Consider the following 15,162-nt stretch of genomic DNA (forward strand, 5'->3'; position numbering starts at 1 on the left):
GAAACAACTGCCCAACACATGAGCCCTGGGAAGCTAAATCAACTTCCAACACTCGAGTTCTGGAAATCCAAATCAATTGCCCAACACTTGAGTCCTGGGAGGATAAATCAGCCGCCCATTACTGGTTTGCACCAGTCCTGGGAAGCTGAAACAACCGTCCAACATTTGAGTCCTGGGAAACTAAATCAACTGCCCAACACTTTAGTTCTGGGATTCCAAATGAATTGCCGAACACCTGAGTCCTGGGAAGCTAAATCAACTGCCCAACACTTGAGTCCTGGGAAGCTAAATCAGCTGCCCACCACTTGAGTCCTGAGAAGCTAAATCAACTGCCCAACACATGAGTCCTGGTAGGCTAAATCAGCTGCCCAACACTTGAGTCCTGGGAAGCAAAATCAACTGCCCAACACTTGAGTCCTGAGAATTTAAATCAACTGCCCAACACTTGAGCCCTGGGAAGCTAAATCAGCAGCCCAACACTTGAGTCCTGGGAAGCTAAATCAACTGCCCAACACTTGACTCCTGGGACGCTAAATCAACTGCCCAACATTAAAAAATTGACTTTTGGGAAGCTAAAACAAGTACCCAACGCTAAAGGACTTGAGTCTTGGGAAGTTAAAACAACTGCCTAACACTAGGGTAATCAGGTCTTGGGAAGCTCAAAAAGCTGACCACCACCTCGTTTTTTGGGGGTCCTGGGAAGCGCAAGCAACAGCCCTTCATCAGATACTTGCTATAGGAGCAATTAGAAAGACCACTAGGAGGTTTAACTTTTAAACCAGACTGCTGAAATAGATATTACACCGAACTTGTTTTAGAAAGGTTGGATAGCTAAAAAAACTTTTTACTTTTATTTTAAAAACACCTGTATATATAGGAACGTGTGCATAAACTAAAATTGTAAAAACAGAATAAAAAGAACACAAGAGCGTCGTTGCCAGAAAATGACAGGGTCGAGCTAAGGCAAAATCGCCCAGTAGGACAGACAAAACAGACACACCGGTGACAACGATACCGAGATAAAAGAAGAAAAAAGAGGAGAACAACAATACTCAAATCAACAATATCATATTATCGGAACCAGGAAAGTCAGCAACAAAAGGAAACGCATCAAATTCAACCAGAGTCCCGAGAAAATCCGATGTAAACGAGTTTAGCACCAGATGGCATGACATGGGCAAACACTTGGTAAACACAGACCGAGGAAAAACTTCAAGAAACTAAAACAAATTAAAGACGATTCGGACCGTTGCATAGACAACTGGTTCGAGGTAATGAGGCTACATCTATAGCAAGATAAATTGAATGATGACAACAAGACTGCAGAGCGAGACTAAGCAATCTGGAGGGCACGGAACTGAAATGCGTGGTAGGGAAGAAGGAAAAAGAACGCAATACAGCGGACAAGACTTTCGAACAAATGTTGAATCGTTTCTGCTCTAGAATGAAGCTAGATCAAGCGATGATGAGGTTTGAAAAGAAGAGAAAAAGATATGACGAATCAATTGATCGATTTCTGGATGATCTAGAGAGCTTGAAAAAAGGAAAAGTTCCAGAGGAGTCAACTAAACGGATCATCCTTAGTGTAGCTTCAAAATTTGAAAACGGGATGAAGAGTGACAACCTGAGAATATGTTGGCAACCTTTTATACGCTGCACCATCCCCAGAAGTGATGAGGCAGAAATCTAGAGAATACAATTTATTGAAACCAAAAAAATATATATTCGTTGTCAGCGAACCGAAAAACTCGGCAAAATTCGACTTGGTTCAAGCCGAGAGACGGCATGAAAAAGCGCAGGTCGTTCGCGAATTGTGGGTCAGCAGATCATCACATATAGGATTGCACTTCTTACAAACAAGGAATGAAAAGTCTGGTTGATGAACCAGATGAGGACGAAATGAACCAGATGGAATAACATGAATTCTACAGTGACTTGATAATCAAGATTGGCGCTAGATGTTTCTTCTGTAGCCAGAAAAATTACTTCATAATGGATTTACGTCTGTTTTGGGAAGCAGTAAAGAATCAGAATTGCCCGAAACAAAAGTTAGCGCAAGCAACTGTGCAAGACACCAGAAACAAACTGGACGAGAGTGACTTGCAAAACAAGGACGTAATAAAAGATGAACTGTCGACGAAATCTGTAAGAGTCGTAACAGAAGAGAAAGAAACCAAAGGGGGTAGAAGCCAAACAAACGCTGGAGATAAACTAATAGAAAGCAGCAGCAGGATTTTATCAGGAACTTTGATGTTATAATAGATCTTAACAATGCGACGTCCATAGGATTCGAAATCCGGAAAAGAAGCACGTATTAAAATCGTTAAACTTGATTATGACACTGGAATGTAAAGCTCCGGTTTTCTTGAGTAGGAGGATTTGGTTGAAAGCCAAGGAAACTGCATTTGTAAGGTTGAGATTGACAAACTACAATGAACTAATTGATAAAAAAACAGGTATGTGATTAAAAACACCAAAGTGCTTTCATTTTAGGAAAATTATTCTCAATCACCAAGAGTGGCCTCTGCATCAGTGTCTCGTTGAATATTCTTAATACACCAATCACAATGCAAAGAGGGAAGACACCGGGATACGCATTGCCAGTGACAACTAGATATGACATGACTGAAAAAATTAAAAACAATGAAGTTCTTGATTGTCCGAATAAACAAGGACAAGATTCGTATCTTGAGCAGATTGAAGCGAATAAAAACTTTGTCGGGTGTCATTAACTCACTTAAGTCAGGTAGAGACGATGGACTATTGAGCTGTTCGAAGTTTCCAGCAAGAACCACATCAGAGTAGTTGGAAATGGACGAACCGGTATTACCAGAATGTGAAGCCGACACTCCTGGAGACAAAAAAATCTTCCAGTGGAGATAAGTTCAAAGATGCCTTGAAGCGAGAACTCTCCGAAGCGACTGAACGCGAAAGAATGGAAAAAACTCTCAGTGAATCCGAGGAAGACTTGGACACGGGGCGACCCCAGCTGAAGAGGGGGTGGCAGGGACCCACAAAAACGATGGCAAAACTTCTTGACAGAGTTCAATCAGAAGGTGGAGCGTAAACTAGATGTTGAGGAATTCAAGGAGGAACTGTGGGACATAGTGGTGAAGTTCGGCGAACCTATTTTGATGAGAACAGGACTGGACAAAGTGGCGAGAGAAGAGTTGCCTCGCAAAATGATACATATCCAGGAAACGAGGCCAAAAACTGAACCCAAATCTTGTAAAGACAGCTCTACTTTAAAAATGAAAAGTGAAAATAAAAAACTTAAAACCAAGTTGAGTAATAAAGATAAACCTATTATTATATCTAAAAATATTACTATACCTAATGCTGAAAAGTTTGAGAAAAAGTTGCTTGAGACATAAAAACAGGGAGGAAGCAACAGTCGGAAAAAAAGGGAAAAAAAGGAGGCCGCTTCGTTGATGATCGTGTCTACAGCACCGAACAAGGAGTCAAGTTGAAGAAAAAGGAAACGAGAGATGGAAGAAGGGAGTCACTCAACGGAAGCGGTGTCAAAGGCGAAACTAAAACAGACACCTCCGATGATTTTCGCAAGATGGAGGACTGTTTACCAAGACAATTCGACGTCTAGGAAATTGGTGGAAGTGATGCCCGACATGGAAGCTGCACCCAGTCCTGTGACAGAAGAGGACTTTAAACTACAGAAACAGAAGATAAAGAGACGGTCCACAAGTGCACAAACATGAGAGTTGGATGTCGGCAAGAATTGGGTTTCGAGTCAACACCAGAGAGTCGAACAACAAAAATCGAATGATCCTCTGGAGAAAGGACTCACTAGGAACACTGCTCGTTTTTGGAGGATTGCTCTGGATACGATCAAGGAGCAAGAGAGTTGTCCAAATAAGCTGGATTGCGGAGTGTCCAGAAACGCCGGAGTTGGGACACACAGCAAAAAGCGGAGGTGAAAAAATTGAAGCTTAAGAGCCAACTAGGACGAACCTGGGAAAAATTACTGCAAGAGTACTTCGAAAACGAACTGAGGGCACCCTCATCTACCAAGCCTCTGATGGCGAATCCTTTGAATCAGTTGCTGTTCACGTGATGCCTGGCTGGAGTTGCGTTGGAGGATCTGACAAGCTGAAATTGGACGATAAAGGCCTTCATGCCTACCGAATTATGATGCAGTATGCTGCTCGAGATGACTTCGGGCTGAAACTTGCGGGGAGGAAGGACACTACTTTTTTCTTGAGATGGGTCGTGTCAGTGATACCTGACGCGGCGATACAAGCTTGCTACTAGAAGGCGACGAAGAATAGGTCGTTGAAGAATAGGGTCCCGAGCATCATCTTGAACGTATACCAAAACGCCGAGGTTGAGAAATACGATGGTTCCAGGCAACCTCTTGAGAACCGTGTGAACAAGAAATTCGACAGTAACGATGACGTGCATCGTGCCATGATTGAGGTGGCGTAGAAGTACTCGAAGCCCACGAAGCGGAGATAATATCAGTATGTCTCTGGCGTCATGGGGATTTCATACAATCCCTTCTCGAGCACAGAAGCAGGAGCAGCTTGCATGAACTTTGAGGTCACGGAGTTGCTGAAATTCCGGATGGAAAAGATCATTGAAGTCGACACGACGGAAAGGGAGAATTTGAGCCTGGGCGTTTTTCTTGAGCCCGAGACTATCCGTGTGCCGCGATCAGAGAAACTGCGATCAGGAATTGAGGCTAGGAGGTGAGGACAACGTTCTGTTCACGAATTTGTGAGTAGTCTGGAATCTGTTGAGACCTTATTGGTGCCCACATCCTCCAGCGACTTTGAATGAAGAGACTACACAGCGGATATGGTTGTTACAAGGGAAAGATGAAGACCTGGGAAAATTGAAAGTGATACACAAGCTGATTTTGCCTCATCGGGAAGAGTCCAAAGAGAAAGCGGAAAAATCTAGAGACGAACCACAAAAGAAGATGTAACCGGCCCCTTGCCTCGAACCGGAAGTGGAGGACACTCTTTTGACGGATGATCATGCGTGAGAATTCAGTCATTCCAGAGAAGAGACTTGGCCACGTGGTTTGGTGACGTTGCAGAGAAAGAGAAAAGTGAGGTGCAAATCCTAGCTGGTTGTTAAGCGAGTACCATCATGATATTGGCGACGGTAATATGATTATTGTCGAGGATGCGTAGTCTGGAGTCGCTAGAATCTGAACACCATTAGTCACGGAATTGAATCTGGAATCCTGGCAGATGATTCAAAAAAATATTAAGGGTTGGAAGGTTGGCTTGGAACCAAAAAATGGATACCCAATGAGTGAGGCCTATAGCTTGCCAATGAAAGCGAAATCTTTGGTTGGATCGATAATGGCAAAACTCTGTGGGAGCCATTACCCATTACGCATGTCGATGGTGGAGGCGTCTAGCCAGAGGGTGATGATTGACTAGGCCTTCTCGGTACCCATGTAAGTACGACTGGCACCAGCTGCTTAAGAAAACGTGGGGAGCAGTGCCTGGACCCAGGGTAGAGGACTTGAGTGCTACCTGGGGAAAAGGAGTCTTGAGAAGGAGAATTCCAGTGACTTTGAAAAGCAAAGTACAAACCGCAAAGAATACAATAACGCCCAAGCCGTAGGCGAAAATGATTCGATACACACGAAGTTGGCGGAGTTCGAAACTTTGCTCGAGACATCTGGAGAGCGCAATCTACGGAGTATTAATTTGACACATGGAGACTATCCATGTCATTGTGTGGCACAGACCGGGTATTATCCAGAGAAGAGCAACCTCTGCTTGATATGGGACCTTGAGGAACTTCAGGCGATAGGGTTATCAGATCGCCCACAGAAGATTACCGTCTCTGTGGTAATCTCGATGCTGGCGCTTCGATGGATCGAGGAAAATGGGATAAAATACCGAAAGTCGAAAGCGCCGACAGTGGAAGCGATACTTGCGATTGATTATAGCGTGAGGTTTGAGTTGTTTGAGACTGCTTGCAAGGTATTCGCTACACCGATCGAAGTAAAGCGTGTCTGGAGCCGAGTGCGATTTTTCTTATGGTTCATGTTTTTCGATTTTTCTTCATCTTTCATATCCTGTAGGAACTTTTTGGTCATATCGAGACTATAGGTCTCCGCTGCTCCTTTGCGAATCGTTCCAATGTTCGTGACTGCTTCCGTAACCATCTCATAAAACGGTTCCTCCATCTCTTCTCCTTCGGTTGCTTCAGGACGCTCCCTCTTCAGGGTTTCTTCAAACCTGCCTTCCACGGGGAGTTTCTTCTTGTCTCCTGGGGTGTCGACCGAAAAAGGAGAAGGTGTGACTGGTTTCAGCCTCTAGTGCTCAGTGACGGGAATGTAAAATTAGTTATCCATCGATTCTTACTCAAACAAAGGCTAAACAAGCGAGCTAGCCCTATATGCAACAAGCTTCTGTGAAACAGAAGAAAAAACGCGAGCAATAGCTTGATTGACAAGCTCGTTATATCCTGCATCAAAGTCTCGAACAACGTTTTATTCGCGGAGAAGAGTTCATGCATTTGTTCGTTCTCCCACTGCGGATTCAGAAGTCTCGTGACCTCGTGTGCCCTCCTGTCTGTTCCTCAAGTCTCTTTTTGCATGTTATCGCCTGAAAAGCAAGATGGAGGTATCGTAAGCTAGTGAAACGCACGTTCCCAATGTCATTTTTTTGTTTTCCGCTTGATGCAGATGATCTCGCATAAACTCCCACAATTGAGCTATCAGAGCCTCCATAACTAAAAACAACTATTGTAATTGCCACACTCTACTTCAAAACCCGCGCTACATCAATTGTAGACTCAAAATTAGTTGGAAATTTTCTGAAAAAAAATACACTGTTCAAAAATTTCCAGCGGAAAAAGAATAGACTCGATCAAGAATCCAATCAGCAATGAATTTTAATTTTTTTATACATCTCAATCCTGACGGTTGCAAAAACTAACTATAAGGTTGTAATTTAGATAAAAACAAAGAAACAAGTAAATATTTTTTATATTTTCAGTTTTATAAAGACTCCACAAATCATTACCAACTTGAACAAAGTCAAGTTAAAATACGGCTTGACGATAAATACCTAAGACATGGAGGATTAACCTAACACCTCCACAATAAAAATTGGATACCTCACTTTGGCATAAATGACGCATCCAATCGAAAAGCTAGCACAAAAAAATACAGGTTATCAAGAAATAAGGTATAAGGTTTTTCGATTAGAAAACACAACTGAAGCATTTCAAGCTAAACTAAGCTCAAAAGACGACACTATAATATATCAAGGCATGCGCTTACCTTGTATGATTAATCAAGGACCTTGTGATCATACAACACTTACCCAGGCAACCTTTGTTTGATTTCCTGAGGACACTTGCACAACCTCTAAGTCGCTAAAATCCAAGCAAGTTTGGTAAAATTTCACAAAAAAAGTATTTGATAGAATCCATACCATCTGATGAATTAACTACACATAGAGCAGAAATTTACACGCTTTCGATTTTACCCAGAAACTGAATTCGCATGCAAATATTGAAAACCACTATTTAAAAATCATTATTTCGAAATCCCGGTTGAAGCTGAAAAAAGATATGAAAACTCAAAATTCAAAAATTCAACATAAAAAACCGAGAAGACAAAAAGTTTTACGAACTAGTATCTTTCTATATAAAAAAGGATAAATAGGTGAAAAAATTTTTTCCAGAAAAAAACCGTGTTAGTTTTTTACGACATACATCTTGATATGAAATTTGATTACATAATTTGTATAATTTTTCAAGAAATGTCACTCTTAGAACTAGAAACACTACATCAAATAGGTTATTTGGAAAGAACATAAAAATTAAATTCATTCTTGCTGGCAGTATTGAAAATCATTTATTTGATATATTTTCTATCGGGTAATCGATCAAATTTAATTGACTAAAAAGGAACGTATTAAAAACTTTGCATTCACCGTTCTATGTCTTTGCAGACAAACTCTGTTATCAGCTAATACCAAAACTTTATTGAAACAAAGTTCTTTTTGTTGATACACTCCCAAAAGGATCATGTTTTTGGTAAACCGCCAACCCATTGAGATCAAAGAATACAGCTACAATGTAGTACAACTAAATCCTGATGAGGATTTAAAAAACTTCTCACACCATACCTCAAAAAGATGTCACCTCCAAAAAAATCTTCACAGGAGAGCACACAAGCAATAGCCAGAAATCCTAAAATTGACTGACGATCTCTACAAATGTACTCAAAATCTGACTTACAACATCACAAAAGAACACAACATTATAAAGAACTACTCGCTAAAACGGATACAATTCCTCGAAAATCATAAAATCAAGCCTTAGGAAACTTGCTGAAACTGCCGGTTTCTCAGATATCTACGCACAAGAGTAAAGTGGATATTTTAAGGACAATGAAGAGTACATTTACTTCGACGGAAAACAAATGGCCTCCAGGGTGTTCCTTCAATCCACATATTGAATTTTTTATACAAAATTTTTAGGATGGCACTACTACATCTCTGAAAAAATCATTCATACAATGCTTAAATTTTTGAGAATTTTGTTTTCACTCTGTAAAGGAACATAGAACACATGTGCAATCCAAACGCAAGTCAACATACAAGCAAGCGTAGCTCACATTTTGTTCACAGGATTTTTTAGATTTTTTTTCTATCTCAATAACTAAAATTTTACTAGACGCACATGTTAACGAATGCGAAAAAACTTCGACAAAATTGAACACATATGATTCTCACGTAAGAACACGCACGTTAAACTTACATCACTCCCACACTCACATAATTTATCAAATCAACATCACTTACAATTATTTCCACACACAAATTATAGAACCACACTTTCATTAGCATCGTTAGCCTCGTCATTAGCTTTCAGGTAATGAATTACACAGAAGCCAAGTTTTCCATGTTGCCGATCCGCCACAAAATTTAAATGAAACATACAAAAAAATTATAGAACAGCCTTCCAGTCTAATTTTTCGTTCTCAAAACGACAGAGCTTTTAGCCCTTAATGAGCCGCCAACTTGGATCCCTTCATCGCTCTCGTTTTTATCCTTCTAATCTTCAGCGTCAACACTCTATCATCTCCAGCTCTGATCTCATGATTTCTCTCTTTCTATTAGAGAATTCAGGTTTCTCCACTTTTTCACCTAACTCTGCCCAGGTACACACTGATGACTCTATCCAGGCACTTTTTATTTCAGATGAAATTTTAGATAAACCCGCCATTGACACTCCTGCTGATTTTTTTTACTCCGAACCGAGTCCCACTACCATGTTTTCTCAGCCACCTATTCATCCAATAGTTACCTGAGTTCTGGTAATAACCCTATCCTCAAACTAAATTTTTCTTGAACCGACGCTACTCCGATTTTATCACCCCTTTCCAGCATTTTTCCCGACACCCAAAGCCCAATTATCGATGACCATTTAGAGCGAGTTTTAGATAATTTTATCTAGCAGCAACAAGAAATCTACCAGACTAATCAACCACTTTCAATCCACCAATTAACCCACCCCACTTCACCAACATCAAAATCAACATAATACGTTCGTAACACCATCAACCGTGCAAAACCCATACTCATGAAAAGAAGTACCCCACCAACCTATGCAGATCCTTGGTCAATTGATGTTCATCGTCAAGACTCCTCCGCACTTAGCACCCTAGACATTTGAACAGCCACAAATTCCACTATGTCAACCTTCCACTTTCCCCCAATACCGCAAAACAAAACAAAACAAAACCCAAATTTAACGAGATTCTTACGTTGAAAAGCTCTCACTTATCGTCATTTTCCTTGTATTTCCTAATATCGTTTTACTTGCCCACTATAAATAACACATAAAATCGAAGATGACCGATTATATATAACAGCACTTCACCAACTTACTAACGGTACACAATTTAAAAACTTTACTAACATTGGATTGTCGCGTGATCTCACTAGTTTCATAGCACGCAAGTCTAACCAATTCCCCATGGCTTACTATGGCCACACTGTCATCCGCTACAATGGAAGAATTGCCATATGAAACAGACCTTGCAGTAAATTCCAACTTGATCGAAAAAAACTTTCAAAAAGACTTCACCATTCTACTAACGCTCAACAATTTAAAAACTTTACTAACATTGGATTGTCGTCGCGTGATCTCAATAGTTTCATAGCACGCAAGTCTAACCAATTCCCCAAGGCGCACTATCAGCTACAATGGAAGAATTGCCATAAGACCGAGAGCCTGCAGTAAAATCCAAATTGATCGAAAAAATTTTCACAAAGACTGACTATTTTTTCGATTTGTACAGCACTAACAAAATGTTTGACCACGTCATTCAGCATGAGCTTAAAATCATAGATGCATACAAAACCTATTTTATTCATTTAGATAGTTTTAAAACAATTTTCAATTTCCTCACGAAACCCACATCATCGATATACGTTTATAAACTCTAAATACACAATTCCTACTTCTTAAACTTCCCATTTTGCATCAAAATAGAATACCCGGCATCAAAAAAACATACACGTTTGAATTTGGCCCCCTCAGAAACACGTTTTCCATCAAGTTTTTCCACACCATTATTAAGTCACTTGAAAACTTACAATCTGATGAAACATCATTGTTAGAAAAAACCCACGGATGGAAAATTGATCACAAACAAAACAAACTAATTCAAAACACTCAACACGAACTCACACAAACATTGTAGGGGGAGAACCGGGTTATGTTTTATTTTGAAATTGAGACCCTTAATTGCACGTTTATGCATATGCCTGCTCTTATCCTGCCATATTTCAATTAAAACAATCAATTAGTGTATAAATTAGTTTTTTTCCAAAATAAGGCGTGGAAAAACATAGGACATGCATTAACATGCGTTTCAGGCCCCTAAACGCACGTTTATGCATGTCCCAGGTCTTTGCCCACCATAATTCGATAAACTAAATGATTTTTTTTAAAACATTGTGGAACAAGACCTGGAAAAGATCCGACACATGCATATTTTGCGTTTCAGGGCCTGAAAGCATTTTCAGGGCCTAAAAGGCACGATAATGCGTTTCTTAGGTCTTCCCCACATTTTTCGATAAAAAAATCAAGTTATAAATTAAATGATTTTAAAATCTTGATATGGTGCGGAAGAATTTAAAATTTTTGGACACGCATAAACATGCCTTTCAGGGCCTGAAGCGCAATCTTTATGCATATTCCAGGTCTTCGCCCAAGATAATTTGAGAAAAAAATCAATTCATAAACTATTTGGATTTTTTCTCAAAATATGTCAGAGGACGACCTGAACGTGAATTTCAGGCCTCAAACGCACTTTTAAAAGATTGCTAGGTCTTTCACCACCATATTCTGGTTAAAACTTTGATATAATTTAATTTATTACTATTTCGCTCAACAAATAATGGTGTGGGAAGACATGGGATATGCATAAAGGTACGTTCCAAGCCCTGAAACGCTGTAACATTGGATTGTCGTCGCGTGATCTCAATAGTTTCAAAGCACGCAAGTCTAACCAATTCCCCAAGGCGCACTATGGCCACGCTGTCATCAGCTACAATGGAAGAATTGCCATAAGACCGAGAGCCTGCAGTAAATTCCAAATTGATCGAAAAAACATTCACAAAGACTGACTATATTTTCGATTTGTACAGCACTAACAAAATATTTGACCACATCTTTCAGCATGAGCTTAAAATCATAGATGCATACAAAACCTACTTTAGTCACTTCGATAGTTTTTAAACAATTTTCAATTTCCTCACGAAACCCACATCATCGATATACGTTTATAAACTCTAAATACACAACTTCCTACTTCTTAAACTTCCCATTTTGCATCAAAATAACATACCCGGCATCAAAAAAACATACACGTTTGAATTTGGCCCCCTCAGAAACACGTTTTCCATCAAATTTTTCCGCACCATTATTATGTCACTTGAAAACTTACAATCTGATGAAACATCATTGTTAGAAAAAACCCACGGATGGAAAATTGATCACAAACAAAACAAACTAATTCAAAACACTCAACACTAACTTACACAAACACCATATGAACTCAAAGTTATTCAGGCACTTGAGTATCTTTGGCCACTCTTACGAATTAGAAATGTCAAAAGCATGTTAGCTAAGCTTCTCATGCAATCACATACGATACAAACTAAATATCCCAATGGATTTTTCGCTGGTCCTGATTGTAGAAAACTATAAAAATTGTTTTTTTTTAATGGTAAGTTTTGAATTTTCAGCAGCAATTTTTTTTTGAAGTGTAGATCAGCTCTTTTAGTTCAAATTTCACCAACATTTTCTAAAATCAAAAAAGTAAAAAAAAAACAAAAACATTTTAATTAAATTTTTAATCAATAAAGATGAGCGATTGCAGTAATTTCTATTTGTAAATTAAAAATTATTTGAGACCCATTAATTTGATAGTTTTAAAGTAAAAGTGTCATACAATGTAATAAATTCAAAAATGAGTAGTAAAATAAAGACATGCTAACTTTTTTATGTATGCATTTTTCTAAGACTCTTCAACTTGCCCTTGAATCGCCTAATTCTAATATACTCACTTTTGAACTTGACCAAACTCGAGAATAAATGAATTTCAAGTTTAATAAATTTACTGATAACAACTTTAAACAGCTTTCACGCGTATCCAAATTTTCTCTAATCCGGTTGGAATAAAGAATAAAGCTTAGATAACCTTTAATAAACTTCAAGTCAACAGTAATCAAAGATGAACAGCTTTTGAAAATGACACTACTAAAAAATATGCGCAAAACACCAGAAACAGAAGAAAAGAAAAGGATTATAAACAAGTAAAGACTCTACTCAAAGAGGCGCTAACAAGTATACCCCACCAGTCGTTCGATGGACATCTTCAGCATGTGCTTAGAACCCACTCACTTAATTTTTCTCAAGAGTGGCTCTGGGTGAGCAACTCTTTGAAATAACCGAACCTAAAAAAACGCTTCCGCGAAAATAATTTAAAAAATCATAACTCTGAACCACTCAAAATCAAAATTGAATCACTAAAAGTGCAGATATATAGAATGTAAAGATTTTACAGTGCAAAAGAAACGACCAGACAAAGGGAGATGCAAACTCGACGAAATTGTGACTATATAACGGCAAATCTATTGATTTTGCTTGAAGCAGTCACAACCCTCGTAGGATACAAAGCTTGGATTCAATGTCGCAGCAAAGGTATCTTTTGAACAAGAATAATGGCAGACTCGGTATTGAAACTCGAACATACGGATCCTTGTCACTTGACGCTATCATCAGAGAAGTCAATTCTTGTCTCAAAATTCGATCAATACTAATGAATAGATAAGAAATCACGTAGTCTAGCTCTAACTTACACAATGGACACTTCATAAGTACAAATCTGCAACTTCAAGGTGATCTTTTCGTTTCACAACTATCTCTCAATCTCCATAGATCTCAACACTAGTTCTTCACTGACACAATCAATCAACACTCTCTTCAAAGAATTTAGAGGACTCTCCATCCATTCCTCATAAGAAAAAATTTTTTGATTCAAAAAGTTTCCTAAGCCCCGGATGGCTGGAACCAGTTCAAACAAGTTTCTATTATATACTTTGATTTTTATCACTGTAAAATATTTAGAACTAACCAAGCATGATGCATTACAAAAACTTGTAAGACTGAAAGTTCTTTAATAATTGATAGTTTGTAAAGCTGAAACTATTTTTAGTTTCAGTCAGAGAAAAATAATTTATCTTAGAGAGCAGTTGCTCTTCCTCTCCTCCAACATCGCAAGAATACGAGTATATACTAGATCTACTGAGACTAGGATATACAGGAGTGAAATTAGGATCGGTATTAGACTAAGGAGTTGCACGAATCTAATTGACTGAAAATCATAAAGCCGTGACAAACAGACGGTGTATCTTATCTGAAATTCCTCTATGAGAAGGCCACCCCGGACCTAAATAAATAAAACGTGAATTAATTTGAAAACACATTTTCAACGCAATCGATTTGGATAATTAGCCAAAAATTGACAGATCTGGTTCGGATAAATACCGAAAAAACTTAAAGCTACAACTTTTCACATGTTTTAAGCAGCGCAAAACATTCGATGAAAGACTTCGTCAACTCCCTGTGAAAACATTCAAAGGATTTTGATTGGTGGGAAATTAACATTAAAATTACCATTTCAATTGACACATTGAAATTACTTGCAATGTTTCATTTGCAAATGGCCGTTTCAAATGACAGATTGCAATTGCTAGGCAGGTATCTAACAGTGTAGATATAGAGTTCGATTGGGAGCAAAAAAAATGATCGATGGCACTCAAGGTTCAATTTTGGGGTCCTTGTTTTTTTTTATCAATTACTTTGCGTTAAACAGGGGCGGATCTAGGATTTTCTTGAGGTGGGGGGGGGGGGGACGTGGGTGCGGATTTTCAAAAAGTTTTCGAAAATTTTGACGTCCTTTTTTTTAGGTCGACCAAATTGATTTTCCGAGCTCTCCTAAACCACTAAAAAGACGCTGTTTTCGCCAAATTTTCTGCGCCGCTTTTGGGCACTTTTTGGAAAATTTTGACAAAAAATCGCGTTTTTTTGGCAAGCGCTCCCCCTCAAAGTTAGTATATATTGGCGCCAAAAGCGCCTAGAAAAATTTTAGGGTCGGTCGGCCAAAAATGGATTTCTTAAAAAATACCAAAGGGGGACCCTTTGGGTCGGCAGGGGATCGAATCCCTGAAGGGGGGCGTCCGCCTACCCCCAAACCCGCCTCTGCCTGTGCAATTGTTTTTTTTCTGATGCAGACGATAACAAGCCTCTATCCAGAGAAACAACAAAATAAGCAAAAGGTGCTGAGCATTTGCTAGGTTTTTCCGGGCACCATCGGCTAAAGGGCACACTGAATCAAGGGCAGGCAATCCGATCGTTTATCCTGAAACTGAATATTGTCGTAACGGCATCTCTGAAATTAGGCTAAATGCCTGCGGTAATCAAGTTGGTACAATAGAGCCTTAAAGTTTTTGTGCCTAGAAATTCAGTGAAAAAAAATCACAGATGTTTGAAAAAACAACCAAGTTTAAAAACAACCAAAAAAATTCGTAGGGACTGCTGGTCCACAGAAAATGCTATCTGCTTTTCCTTGTTGTTCTCAATTAAAAC

General features: G+C 39.1%; 4 protein-coding genes across 5 annotated transcripts in view; 2 read left to right on the forward strand and 2 right to left on the reverse strand.

Annotated features, from left to right (window-relative positions):
• The window catches only part of LOC134841892 (dnaJ homolog subfamily B member 6-like), a 463,167-nt gene that overhangs the window by 168,421 nt on the left and 279,584 nt on the right, over nt 1-15,162 (reverse strand). The window lies entirely within an intron of this gene.
• Nucleotides 1-15,162, reverse strand: part of LOC134841887 (E3 ubiquitin-protein ligase NEDD4-like) — a 378,569-nt gene that overhangs the window by 83,822 nt on the left and 279,585 nt on the right. The gene's annotated exons all lie outside the window — the stretch shown is intronic.
• LOC134841889 (leucine-rich repeat-containing protein 45-like) overlaps nt 1-15,162 on the forward strand; it is a 449,626-nt gene that overhangs the window by 28,533 nt on the left and 405,931 nt on the right. The window lies entirely within an intron of this gene.
• The window catches only part of LOC134841635 (uncharacterized), a 28,290-nt gene continuing 16,616 nt past the window's right edge, over nt 3,489-15,162 (forward strand). Inside the window, exon 1 of the mRNA XM_063857667.1 lies at nt 3,489-3,702. Within this exon, the coding sequence (XP_063713737.1) occupies nt 3,489-3,702 (214 nt within the window). The remainder of the gene's footprint in view (nt 3,703-15,162) is intronic.

Source organism: Symsagittifera roscoffensis, chromosome 3 (assembly GCF_963678635.1).
Source record: "Symsagittifera roscoffensis chromosome 3, txSymRosc1.1, whole genome shotgun sequence".
Lineage (NCBI taxonomy): Eukaryota > Metazoa > Xenacoelomorpha > Acoela > Convolutidae > Symsagittifera > Symsagittifera roscoffensis.